Consider the following 12,917-nt stretch of genomic DNA (forward strand, 5'->3'; position numbering starts at 1 on the left):
GATCTAGGGCGGACCCGTCCGGCAGCACCTTGGACAGAGCCCGGTCTGCAGGGTGGTGCTGGGTGGCGGGACCGTGCCCTCGAGAGGGGGGTGCCCAAAGGTGCGGAGACCTGGGATTCACGCGGAAAGCCCGGATGCACAGTGCTGAGGGACACGAGGTGCCCGGGTCACTCTAGCGGAGTCCGAGGACCCAGAAGGTCGGGTCGCAAGCCCCTAGCTACCCTATGCAAATAAGGCTGGGATCGCGCACACGGTACTAGCAGGCGAGGCCTGGGCGGCTTCGGGGCGGAGCCTCCCCGCCGGCCGCGCCCATTGGCTCTCGCTGAGCCGACGTCAGGAGCGCAGCGCGCGAAACACCGGCCAGCCGGCGGGGACTAGGAGCTGGGGCGGAGCCTGGCGTCCCCTCCCGTGGCCGGCCGCACCCGTCCTCCCGGCTGCGGAGAGACGACCGGCTGCCGCCGCTGCCGCTGCCCCTGCCGCGAGCTGTCCCTGCAGCGCGCTTGTCTTGGCGGAGCCGACCGCAGTGCGCCCAGGCCTCAGGCGCGTCCCCAGCCTCCGCCCTGGCGCGGGGGCGTTGGACTCGCGCGTGCGCAGCGCAGGAGGGGCGCGGGCTGGGACCCCCAAACCAGCGCGTGCGCCAATCGAGCCCAGGGCGGCAAGTGGGCGCCGGGCCGTGATGGGCCTCCCCGTGCTGCGACCCCACTGAGGAAGAGGCTCGAGGACAGGAGGAGCGCGAGCCGCCAGCGCGGTGCGGACTATGGCATTCCTCGCCGGCCCGCGCCTGCTGGACTGGGCCAGCTCGCCGCCTCACCTGCAGTTCAATAAGTTCGTGCTGACCGGATACCGGCCCGCCAGCAGCGGCTCGGGCTGCCTGCGCAGCCTCTTCTACCTGCACAACGAACTGGGCAACATCTACACACACGGTGAGCCGCGCCCCTAACGCACTTCCCACACCTCGGGCAGCCCTACCCGTGCTGGGCCGGGGGCTGAGGCCGAGAAGCGTCCCAGCGCCCAAGACCTGGGCTGGCACGGCCAGAAGCCTTGGTGACAAAGCTGCCATTGTCCCGGGCGGGCCGCGCTGCCAGCTTCCGCTTTCCCGGCGGGTGGGGGCCGGGTCAGGAGAGGGAAGCAGAGTGGGGGGCTGAGCCTGCTTAATCCCTCTGAGTCCTAGGGATAGGGAGCTTGGTGTCTGGCCTCTGTAATCCCAGCGCCCCGGGCACCCTCTCCCGCCAGCACCCAGGCGGGAGATGGTGTTGACTGCCATGCGGAAGGCCCGGGAGGAGCCGCCGCGCCCCTCCCAACTCAGCCGCCCTGACGCCCCCGACCCAGGCAGCTCGGTCTTGGGGCTCCACCTGGTGGCGGCTCCTTCCTCCCCCAACAGGCACCCGGCCCCTCCTCCGCACCCCGCGGAGCTCTGCTGACACAGCCGAGCCCGTCCTTGAGCTGCCCCAGCTAGGCGAGGGGCCCTGAGCGGCCGGGCCCAGCCTGGGTAGCTTCTCCGAGTTTCTACCAGGTCAGATCCCACGAGAGTGGGCAGTCTGCGGAGCCCCATTTGGCCCCTGGGAGGCCAATGCTAGAGGCTGGTGGGAAGGGGTGGGGACCTCCCAGAAAGGCTTAGGCAGGGAGGAATGAAACTCCCCGGGAGGGGCCTCGGGAGATGACACAAGCCCCTCGGGGTCCCCTTCCCTTCATTCTGGACTTGCTTTCCCCTGCCAGGCCTCACCCCTTTATGGAAGACAAAAAGGCCCAATGCCTCCATTTGCATGGACACTTATGGAGAGGGGAGGACTTGGGTTGGAAAGAGCAAGCCCAGTGGCCCATGGGCTGGCATCACTGCCCATGTGTCCTGTTTACAACTCAGTCTGAAGTCTTGCCACCTTAGGCTTCTGCTGACCTAGGCCAGGGGCCTGTGGCCTCCTGCTTGCTGGGGGAAAGCAGTGTGAGAGTAGGATGGCCCAGGCCTGTCCTCTGCCATTGCTTACCCACTGGGCTCACCTGCAAAGTGGGGATCATGGTCTCCACTTCCCAGACCATCCTGAGCCATAAGTAACCAGTGCCAAAAGCCTTTTGCCCAGGGCCTGCCTCTGGCCAAAGCCAGGCTGCCACCTGGATGACACCATTACCTGGACCTGCCTTGCTCTGTCCTGTGTTATGTCTGGACTGGGGTCCCCTTGAGGACGTGACTGAGGCTGTCTGGTGGATGACTGTCTCCCTCCCTAGGGCTGGCCCTGCTGGGTTTCCTGGTGCTGGTGCCGATGACCATGCCCTGGGGTCAGCTGGGCAAGGATGGCTGGCTGGGGGGCACACACTGCGTGGCCTGCCTGGCACCTCCTGCAGGCTCTGTGCTCTATCACCTCTTTATGTGCCATCAAGGGGGCAGCGCTGTGTATGCCCGGCTCCTCGCTCTGGACATGTGTGGGGTCTGCCTTGTCAACACACTTGGTGAGTCAGGGCCCCAAGGGATGGGATCTGGGGCCACTGGTTCGGGGAGGCATGGGAGACTCATACAAGCCCTGGGTAGCGAAGGGTAGGTGGACCCTCAGACTGACGTGCCCTCTTCTGCTCTCTCCGTTGTGCAGGGGCCCTGCCCATCATCCACTGCACCCTGGCCTGCAGGCCCTGGCTGCGCCCAGCTGCCCTGGTGGGCTACACCTTGCTGTCGGGTGTGGCTGGTTGGCGTGCCCTCACCGCCCCCTCCACCAGTGCTCGGCTCCGGGCATTTGGGTGGCAGGCTGCTGCCCGCCTGTTGGTGTTTGGGGCCCGGGGAGTGGGGCTGGGCTCAGGGGCACCAGGCTCCCTGCCCTGCTACCTACGCATGGACGCACTGGCGCTGCTTGGGGGGCTGGTGAACGTGGCCCGCCTGCCCGAGCGTTGGGGACCCGGCCGCTTTGACTACTGGGGCAACTCTCACCAGATCATGCACCTGCTGAGCGTGGGCTCCATCCTACAGCTGCACGCCGGTGTCGTGCCCGACCTGCTCTGGGCTGCCCACCACGCCTGTCCCCAGGACTGAGCTGCCAAGACAGCCTGCCCACAGCAGCCTCCTAGAGTTAGCAGCACCAGGTGTTCCTCCCTCCTGGTCTGCAAGGGGCTGGCTCCCTGGATGCTTCCAGCTCAGGAGACGTCTAGCCAGGAGCCCTCCTCACCCATTCTTCCCTGTGGACTGACCTCTTCAGCCATGCGGTGGCCCTTCGACTTACTTCCCTGCCTTCTCCCTCCAAGCTCCTGTTTTACTGCGTCAGCTGGAAGGAAACCTTTCCCTCTTGGGACCTGTTTACCCTCTGTGACCTGTGGGTTTGGACCAGAGGGACTCTGGGGTCATGTCTTGCTCTGAGAGTTGAAGTCCTGCCAGCTTTCCAGGCTGCCAACTCAGAGCCCTCACTCCGTCCTGCTACTCCCACCAGGCCTCTGGCCAGCCCCTTGGGCCCAGGCTTCTTGACCTCCATCTTTCTGCCCTGCATACAAGCTCTCCCAGCAGCCACAAGCTTGCCCGCCCTGGCTTCCTCTGCCGAGACATGGAGGAAGGCATTCTGGGCAAAAGGACCAAGGGGGCATGGACCCTTCTTGTACCAGCTGGCCACAGGCACAAGGGCTGCAGCTGCTTCTTCCAGGCAACTGGGACATGGAATTCAGTGGCCTCAGATCCTGGGACCCCTGGGCCGTGCCTGCCCTCCACTTTGAGTACCATGCTCCAACAGCTCCAGCTGCCCACAGGGATGTGCCTGCTCAGGAAACCTCTTGGCCACACGCTCCGGCTGCTGGCCCAAGGCCAGGAAAACAGTTCTGCAGCAGGGTTCAGCCTCAGGGGCCTAAGATGCTGGATGACATCAATAAAGGGACAGGAAGGGCCATGTTGCCACACGAGCAAGCTTGGGTGCTCCCAAGGTTCAAATACCTTTTATTAGACATGGCCAGGCAGAAAAGACCATGGGAGTTCCCAAGGGGCCCCAGCTTTCAAGAGCGATGGGAGGGACACTGGGTAAAACATTACAAGTGCAGTGGCGGAGTCTGGGGCTCAGGTTGGGTCTAGGGTGTCCTCAAACAGGCTGAGGAGGTTCCGAGGCTCAAAGGAGGGGAAGGAGCCTCGAGGAGGCTCTGAGTCGATGTCACTTAGGTCCAGGGCATCCCTGGGAGGAGGGGAGAGGAGTGACACTCAGGATCCGAAAGCCAGCCCTGCCCTGCCCACCCCAGCCCCTGGGCCTGCTTACCTGGGCGTGCACCTGCTCCTGGGGGTGGAGGCCCGGGCCAGGACAGCCTCAGGGGACAGTGAGGGCCTGCAGGAGGGCGGGTGAGACAAGCAAGGTGTTCAGGGGTGGGGAGTGCAGGACGAGACCAGCTTTGTCCCTAGGCAGGCTTTAGGCTCCCACCTGACCAACAGGCAGGGAGCCATGGTCAGATACAATAAAAGCTTGGTGCACTCTGAAAGCAGCACTTGGAGAGCCTTCAAAGACCTTCCATCTGGCTACATTCAAAGGCCCCTCTGTCCTTTTCAGAAGATACAGACTTGATGGAGGCGGATTGGAAGTAAACGTTTAGTAAATGTAAGCCTTTCTGGAACTTGTCTACTATAAAGTGCCCCCGAGGGATGAGGCGATGTTTTTATAAGGAAGGGCCTAATGGCAGAGTCCTCAAGAGCTGTCTGCCCTGAGCATGTGGTTTTCCTTTGCAGCAGTTTCCTAATTACAGCCTCTCAGTTGGCCAGCAGCCCCCAGGGACCAAGGACTTCCTCCCGGAGCAGGGCTCTCCAGACTCCAGAGGCTTTTTATTCCCAGAGAAGGGACAATTTCTTGTCCCTGGGCACTGGCAGTCTCCACTGGGGTCAGGGCTGTGCAGCTGGTCAATCCCTGGTGTGGTGGTGCCTTAAGTGTGAAGCCATGCCCTGAGCAGCCAGTACATACCAAGCTGCATTCAGTCTGGCCGGGCCGCACCCTACCAGCCTTGGTTCTCTTCCCCACGGTGTGATGGGGGCCAGGTTTGTGGGAATGGTCCCCATTTACCATGAATTTCCATGGAGACCCAGTGATGTCCCCCCAGCCCCCCATACCCTGCACTCGCACCCACCCTAGGCTGTCGTCGTCCCAGTTGCTGGAGAGGCTGCTGTCCAGGAGCAGGCTACAGGGTGGTGAGCCAGGTGGGGTGGCCGGTGGGCCTGGGGGCTGCAGCCAGCTAGTAGGGTGAGCCAGCCCATGCCAGAGCCAACACAGCAGGGCAAGCAGGGCCTGTGGGGAGAGGAGCTCAGAATGTGGGCAGGCCCCAGGGCTGGGGAGCTAGGCAGGCAGCCGCCACTATCAGGAGCTTACCTGCCACAGGGCCCATCCTCGGCTCAGGGCCTCCGCTGCCATATACCACAACGCACCCCAGGCCCTCGGCTGCCTCAACACAGGCAGTGCCAGCAGGGCCTCGGCCGTGGCCCGCAGCTTGGGGTCCGGCTCCAGCATCATGACAAGGACAGAACGCAGCTCGGAAGACAGACCTGCCCATGAAGAAAGGCCACATCAGGGGTCCCAGAATGGCAACTGCACCCTGAGCCCAGCAGTGTCTCCACGCCCAGCTGCTGTCTCCCCAGGAGCCCATGGCTATACCCCCTCCCACCCTCACCCACTCACCGGCAGTGAACTCGGGGGGCAGGTAGCCCTGGCGCAGCTGCTGCCAGCCCTCTCCACCGTGGGGCAGCTCCATGTTGCATGCTACTTCCAAGATGCTGAGGCCCAGACTGGCAGGGACAGGATGGGGACAGAAGAGGGCAGGGTTGGCCTTGGAACACAGACTCAGTCCCGGGCTGCCTCTTGGAGGTGGGTGGGAGAGGGCTGCTGTCTTCCTTGATCAGTGAGGGAGGAGCAGAAGCAGAGGGAAGGGAGGCCCCAGCAGGGCTGATTATGAACCCCGGGCAGGATGGGGACATCATGGAATATAGGCCCCGTTCCCAGGGAGCCCACGTGCCACAGTGGTAGGTCCTCCCAGTGCCCTGCTGGACAGGTGCCACGGTTACTGGTGACAGGTATTATTATCCTGATGATCAGGGCAGTGGTTACCAGTGTGGACCCTGGAACCCAGCACCTGGAGCCAGTTCCAGCTGTGCCACCTGCTAGCAATGGGCTCCAGCAAGGCCCTTAAACCTGGCTGTGAGTGAAGTGACAATTGTTTCTCCTATGGAGATGTGAGGAGGAGGCAAGTTACACAAAGGGGCTCTGGAGGGTTCGAGGCTCACAGGCAGCCTGACCAGACAGAGCCTTTCCACTGCAGCGCAGGGACGATGTCTCAGCCTCGTAGCTCTGAGGCTGGGTGTCCTGGGCTAGGATGGAGCTTCCATTCTGGGGAATAGAGCTTCTGTCCCAGGAAGGGCTTCCCACAGCCTGCCAAACACCTGGCATCCCCTGTCCTCACCTGAACACGTCCGCTGCTGTCCCATAGGAGCCCTGCAGCAGCTCGGGGGCCATGTAGCGGGGATCTCCCTCCTGAACCTCGCCAGCTCCTGCTGTACCCAGCTCCACCAGCAGTCCGAAGTCACCCAGCTTGCAGCGGCCCCGAGGCCCCAGGAAAATGTTAGCAGGCTTCACATCAAGGTGTACCAGGCCCTGGCCATGCAGGTGGGCCAGGGCAAGCAGCGTGTCCCGCAGGTAGCCCCAGACCTGGGCCTCAGGCAGGCTGGCACCCCAGGCCTCACAGTGCTGCTGCAGGCTGGGCCCACAGAGCTCCGTCTGCAGGTACAGGATGCCTCCCTCCTCCCAGGCCTGCTCCAGTCGCACGCAGCGCGGGTGCTGCCCCACCTTCTCGTGGCCGCCCACCTCGGCCAGCTTGCGGGCCCGGTCCTTGGGACCCCGGAATGGCGACATGGAACGCTTTACTGCATAGAGCTGGCCATCCTCCTTGGAGCGCACCTGGAAAGGAGGTGGTACCCACAGGCAGGGTGGGGGAGAGCCACAAGTGGCGCAACCATGTTGGGGGACAACCTGGCAGACTCCATTAAGGGCTCACACACAGGACAGTGGTGTAGCCAGCAAGTCTCAGACCCCTACCCAGGGCAACAGCAAAACTGGAAAAACCTCCGTCCCTGGGGTTGGGTCCGTGGAGACCCGGCGATAGAGGAGCCGGGCCGACCTGAGCCAACCCCAGGGGACCTCTTGGATGTGTTGCTCATGCAGCTGCAGAGCAACATGGGCAGCACAGGCTGTTGTATGAAAAGTGGGTTCCCCTGTGGGAAAGCTGACCTGGGGGCAATGTTGTTTGTACTTTTTAACAAAATTGTCTTCACACAGGACTCGTACGAGAGAAAACTACTCTTTAAAAAAATACATAAATGACTGGAAACTGTGTTTAAGAAAAACAAGGTGGCAGGCACACAGTAGCTCAGAGCCTGCCAGCCTGGGGAGGGCGGGGTATGGGCAGACTTGCCAAGGACCCTGCACAGCTGGTGCCAGGGCCAGAGGAGATGGCACAGGGGCTGCCAAAGGGTGTGCCAGACTCTGGACAAGGGGCCAGTGTGTACAGAGCAGCCCCTGGAGGGGCCTGCATTGCGGGTGATGGGAGTGGCCAAGTCAAATGTAGAGCCCGGGGCGGGGTGAGGGGAGGGAGGCTGTAGGGAACAGAAGGGGAACAGGCTGACCAGGACCCTGTCCCACCAGGGGAGTGGCAGGGACACAAAGGAGGTCCCCCAGATGGACCTGGAAGCCGCCCCCTCGCTCACCTTGAAGACCTCTCCGTAGGAGCCATGGCCCAGGCGGCTGAGCCTCTGGAAGTTCTGCTGGAAGAAGGACTCTGGCCGGCTTGGGTCATATCCAGGACTCTGCAGGGTCTCTGAGGCTTTGCCCCGGAATGACACCCGCCGGGGACGCAGCTGGTGCCAGCGTGGGGTCCGAGGAGGGAAGAGGCGGCTGATGGGGATGCTGCCCTTGGCAGGGGGCGGAGGTGGGAGGCTCCGGCTGAGCCCCCTGGGCCTCTTGAGGGAGAAGCCAGGTTCTGCGTGGCGGAAGTAAGCTGGGACTGGGACAGGAGTGCCACTCAGGGGCAGCGGGGTGCCCTCCGTGGGCACGGGCATGGCCAGCGCAGGAGGCCCTGGGGGCAGAGACAGAGGCTGAGGACAGGGCAGTGTGTCAACTCTGACACCACATGACCCTGTGGCCCCAAAGAGGCCACAGAAGAGAGCTACATCTACACCATCCCTCTATTCTGCTTTAAACAGCCATGGGAGCAACAAGCACCTACCAGGAAAAGGCAGAGGACAGATTCATACTCACCTGCCCACCAGGCTGTTATATTTTAGAGATGATAGAAACATAAGAAACCCATGGGGCCTGTGTTCTTGAGGGTCTTGCAGTCAGGTAGAGAGGTTAAGACCAAGATGGTTCTGGAGTCAGAGAGGCTCCACCTGCCCCCTGTCCTCATCACAGCCAGGTCGCTGACCCTGAACTACACAGCTTCTTCCGAGACCACAGGGGCCACTATCCCTTATCTCCAATTCCAAAGTAAAAAAAAACAAAATAGAATCCCTCAAGTTTCTTTCTTTTCATAGCTGTTGTGCCAAAACATATTTAGTGGTGTCCAGTTCCAGAATGGCAGTGGGCAAAGCCCGTGGACCGCCCCCCCTCAGTGAAACAGGCACAACTGGTGACAATTATTCAAACCCAGGCACTGAAAGCCTCTGGGCATGGTGCCCAGGGCACATAGCAAACAAAGGTTTACACCACAAAACCTGCCAAAGCTTCGGAATAACAGCAAGCCTGTTGGCAACTGAGCCATGACACTCCTGCTCTCCCACCCCCAGCACCCCACTCCCTTAGCCTAGCACTGGGGGTAGGTGTGGCCAACAAGGGCTCCCTCTCCCCCAGCTTCCAGTCAAGAGCCAAGAGAGCCAGGTTCTCAGCACTTCTCAACCCTCCTAACTCCACGTGGCAGAAGCTAAACTCCAGCTGAGTGTGACAGACAGGCCGGAGGCTCCCTTCTTCCACCTGCTCCCATGCAGTAGAGGCTGTACCTCAGGCCCAGCAGGCGGGGAACAAGGAGTCCCAGCTCATTTGTAGGAAGGAAGTTTCACACTGGAAAAGGGAAACAGCGAAGGCCAGAGGCTCTACCGGACCCAGCTACCTGCTCCTAAAGCAGCAGCAGCAGCACACAGGTGCACTATACTGCCCCCAGTTCTACAACATGACTCAGAGATTTAGCCTAGGGGTAGACACAGGTCATAAACAGAGCTCTCCCCACCCACCATCCCCCTGAAAATTGGCTTGATTTGAAACAGTGTTGGGGAGTTCAAGTTCTGTCAAAATCAGTGGAGGTTTTAGTCATGAGCCGTTAAGAGACTGGTACCTGCATTAGGGCAACCAACTAACCACAGGTCAGCGACACACCCAAGGCTGCACCCTCAGGAGACTGACATGAGAGGCTTCATGTGCTAGACTACTACAGAGAAGTGGGGAAAGAGGAAGAGCCTGCCTGCAGTCAGAGCAAACCTCAAACACTGACCTCAAAAGCTACTCCGTCAAAGGAGCTCAAAACTAATTGGATTTGGCCTGGCACAGTGGCTAATGCCTGCAACCCCATACTTTGGGAGGCTGAGGTGAGTGGATTACCTGAGGTCAGTAGTTCAAGACCAGCCTGGCCAACATGGTGAAATCCCATCTCTGCTAAAAATAAAAAAATAAGCTAGGCATGGTGGTGTGTGCCTATAATCCCAGCTACTCAGTAGGCTGAGGCAGCAGAATTGCTCTAACCTCGGAGGCAGAAGTTGCAGTGAGCGGAGATTGGGCCATTACACTCCAGCCTGGGCAACAGAGTGAGACTCTGTCTCAAAAGAAAAAAAAAAAAAAAAAAATTAATTGGATCAGCCTGTGGAACAATTTATGGCCCAAGGTACTGTTTGTTTTTGAGGCAAGGTCTCACTCTGTCTCCCAGGCTGGAGTGCATTGGTATGATCTCAGTTCACTGTAGCCTCTGCCTCCTGGGTTCAAGCAATTCTCTTTCCTCAGCCTCCCAAGTAGCTGGGACTACAAGCGTGTGCCAACACACCTGGCTAATTTTTATATTTTTAGTAGAGATGGGGTTTCACCATACTGGCGAGGCTCATGCCCCAACGTATTATAAAAAAACAATAGAACAATAAGCTGATCACTGGTGGAGCCTAATAGCTGGGTGTCATTGGGGGCAAAACTAGAGTGAGCCCTCCTAAAACCACACTTGCCCCAGGGTGGCTATGGACATGCCCAAGTTTGCACCCTCAGGGGAGTGACATGAGAGGCTTCATGTGCAGGGGAAACAGACTGCAATGCAGTAGTCCAGCCAGCCACCAACAAATAAACAGCAATCATAGGCCCTGGAGGAGGGTGGAGAACCAGCATGCAGTTAATACCAAAAATGTCCAGTTTTCACCAAAACTACAAGATACACAAAGACACAAGAAAGTATGACCCGTACACATGAAAAAACAAAACAGGCAACAGAAACTGCTCAAATGTCAGATTTTTTTCCTTGAGACAGGTTCATACTGTATCACTCAGACTGTAGTGAAGTGGCACGACAGCTCACTGCAACCTCCGCCTCCTAAGCTCAAGGGATCTTCCGACTTTTGCCTCCTGAGTAGCCGGGACTACAGGCTTGCACCATCATACCTAATATATAGAGACAGGGGTTCACCATGTTGCTCAGGCTGGTCTCAAACTCCTAGACTTGAGCCATCTGCCCACTTCAGCCTCCCAAAATGCCGGGATTATAGGTGTGAGCCACCACATCCAGCCTCCAAATGTCAGATTTAACAAAGACTCGAAAGCAGGCCGGGCTTGGTGGCTCACACTTGTAATCCCAGCACTTTGGGAGGCCAAGGCAGGTGGATCACAAGGTCATGAGTTTGAGACCAGCCTGGCCAACAGGGTGAAACCCTGTCTTTACTAAAAATACAAAAATCAGCCAGGCATGGTGGTGGGCGTCTGTAATCCCAGGTACTTGGCAGGCTGAGGCATGAGAATCACTTGAACCTGGGAGGTAGAAGTTGTAGTGAACCGAGACCGCTCCATTGCACTCCAGCCTGGACAACAGAGCAAGACTCTGTCTCAAAAAAAAAAAAAAATTTTGAGACCAGGATGGCCAACATGGTGAAACCCCATCTCTACTAAAAATACAAAACTTAGCCAGGTGTGGTGGTGCGCGCCTGTAATCCCAGCTACTCAGGAGGCTGAGGCAGGAGAATGGCTTGAACCTGGGAGGTAGAGGTTGCAGTGAGCCGAGATGGTGCCACTCCACTCCAGCCTGGGGGACAGAGCGAGATTTTGTCACAAAATAATAAATATATAATGAATAAGTAAAAATCTAAAAAAAAGCAGCCTCCAGGCCAGGTGTGGTGGCTCACGCCTGTAATCCAAGCACTCTGGAGGCCAAGGCGGGCGGATCACCTGAGGTCGGGAGTTCAAGACCAGCCTGACCAACACGGTGAAACCCCATCTTGAAAAAAAAAAAAAAAAAAAAAAAAAGAAAAGAAAGAAAAGAAAAAGAAAAAAAAAAAGCAGCCTCCAGTCCCTGAGGGAATGGAGTGGTGAGGGGAGGGAGGCTACCTGGGCCTGGCTGATAGGCTGCCCTCCATCTGTGGAGACTCTTCCTTTGACTCTAATTACCTCAGAGTCTCATACCAGGGTTTCTCAAAGTGAGGAGCCAGAGTGTTGGGATCTTCGAGGTCACAGGTCACAGGCACAGCCTTCAGGCCCAACCCTGGCACATTCGGGGACTTGAGCCTGTGCATCTTAACCCAATTCTCCCACGGGCCCTACAACTTACGTTCTAGCATGACTGGCCCGGCCCAAGAGCCTCAGTGGTGGGATGGGGGAGGTAGGAGCAGGGGCTCCCACGTGAATCCAGGGTGTCCCTGAGCTAAGGCCAGGCAGGGGTGACCTCCGCAGCTTCCAGGGACCTGGGTGATGGGACCTTCTCGCCTCACCCTCTCACTGGGCCCGACACATCTGCTGGCCACCTCTCCAATAGACTGTGAGTTCCTCCCAGGCAGGGCGGCAGCTGAGTTCACCTACGTGGGTGTAGGGAAACCCTGGCGAACAGAGCACGGAACGGGCTATCACTGGAAGCAGCTGTCACCAGGGAAGAGGGGCTGTCACAGGGGAAGGGGCTGTCATAGGGAAAGAGGGGCTGTCACAGGGGAAGAGGGGCTGTCATAGGCGAAGAGGGGCTGTCACAGTGGAAGGGTCTATCACAGGAAAAGGGGCTGTGGCAGGGGAAGAGGAGCTGTCCTAGGGGAAGAGGAGGTTTTACAGGGGAAGATGGGCTGTCCTAGGGGAAGAGGGGCTGTCACATGGGAAGAAGGGGTGTCACAGGGGAAGAGGGGGTGTCACAGGGGAAGAAGGGCTGTCCTAGGGGAAGAGGGGGTGTCACAGGGGAATAGGGGCTGTCACGGGAAGAGGGGCTGTCACAGGGGAAGAGGGGCTGTCACAGGGGAAGAGGGGGTGTCCTGGGGAAAGAGGGCCTGTTCTAGGGGAAGAGTGAGTGTCACAGGGGAAGAAGAGGTGTCACAGGGGAAGAGGAGCTGTCCTAGGAGAAGAAGGACTGTCCTAGGGGAAGAGGGGGTGTCACAGGGGACGAGGGGGTGTCTCAGAGGAAGATGGTGTATCCTAGGGGAAAGGGGGTGTCACAGGGGTAGAGGGGCTGTCACAGGGGAAGAGGGTCTGTCCTAGGGGAAGGGGGGTGTCACAGGGAAAGAAGGGGTGTCACAGGGGAAGAGGGGTTGTCCTAGAGGAAGTGGAGCTGTCACAGGGGAAGAGGGTCTGTCACAGGGGAAGAGCGTCTGTCCTAGGGGAAGACAGGTTGTCACAGTGGAAGAGGGGCTGTCCCAGGGGAAGAGGGGCTGTCCCAGGGGAAGAGGGGGTATCCCAGGGGAAGAGGGGCTGTCGCAGGGGAAGAGAGGGTGTCACAGGGAAGAGGGGCTGTCA

General features: G+C 59.3%; 2 protein-coding genes across 4 annotated transcripts in view; one reads left to right on the plus strand and one right to left on the minus strand.

Annotated features, from left to right (window-relative positions):
* The first annotated feature begins 335 nt into the window (after positions 1-335).
* Positions 336-4,545, plus strand: PAQR4 (progestin and adipoQ receptor family member 4). Its single transcript, XM_032257880.1, has 3 exons — positions 336-923; positions 2,221-2,442; positions 2,580-4,545. Exons 1-3 carry the CDS (start codon positions 758-760, stop codon positions 3,011-3,013), a joined length of 822 nt encoding a protein of 273 aa, XP_032113771.1. The 5' UTR covers positions 336-757; the 3' UTR covers positions 3,014-4,545.
* PKMYT1 (protein kinase, membrane associated tyrosine/threonine 1) overlaps positions 3,854-12,917 on the minus strand; it is a 14,383-nt gene continuing 5,319 nt past the window's right edge. For 2 of the 3 annotated variants that reach the window (XM_032257874.1, XM_032257873.1), the window contains 8 exons: positions 11,758-12,022; positions 7,685-8,052; positions 6,385-6,878; positions 5,607-5,713; positions 5,301-5,473; positions 5,062-5,219; positions 4,209-4,274; positions 3,854-4,127 (listed from right to left, as the gene is read on the minus strand). In XM_032257874.1, the coding sequence (XP_032113765.1) occupies positions 4,016-4,127; positions 4,209-4,274; positions 5,062-5,219; positions 5,301-5,473; positions 5,607-5,713; positions 6,385-6,878; positions 7,685-8,052; positions 11,758-11,767 (1,488 nt within the window). In that variant the 5' untranslated portion in view covers positions 11,768-12,022 and the 3' untranslated portion in view covers positions 3,854-4,015. Of the gene's footprint in view, positions 4,128-4,208; positions 4,275-5,061; positions 5,220-5,300; positions 5,474-5,606; positions 5,714-6,384; positions 6,879-7,684; positions 8,053-8,234; positions 9,553-11,757; positions 12,023-12,917 lie in introns of those variants that run through there. The other variant, XM_032257875.1, reaches the window with a different exon arrangement.

This window comes from Sapajus apella, unplaced genomic scaffold (assembly GCF_009761245.1).
Source record: "Sapajus apella isolate SASKATOON/1434 unplaced genomic scaffold, GSC_monkey_1.0 scaffold99, whole genome shotgun sequence".
Taxonomy (NCBI): Eukaryota; Metazoa; Chordata; class Mammalia; order Primates; family Cebidae; genus Sapajus; species Sapajus apella.

Bases quoted from the DNA above. Each gene is read 5' to 3' on its own strand.
- PAQR4 (XM_032257880.1), top strand. From the start codon at position 758: ATGGCATTCCTCGCCGGCCCGCGCCTGCTGGACTGGGCCAGCTCGCCG. The intron at 924-2,220 runs GTGAGCCGCGCC...CTCCCTCCCTAG, and splicing joins GGGCAACATCTACACACACG to GGCTGGCCCTGCTGGGTTTC. The intron at 2,443-2,579 runs GTGAGTCAGGGC...TCCGTTGTGCAG, and splicing joins CTGCCTTGTCAACACACTTG to GGGCCCTGCCCATCATCCAC.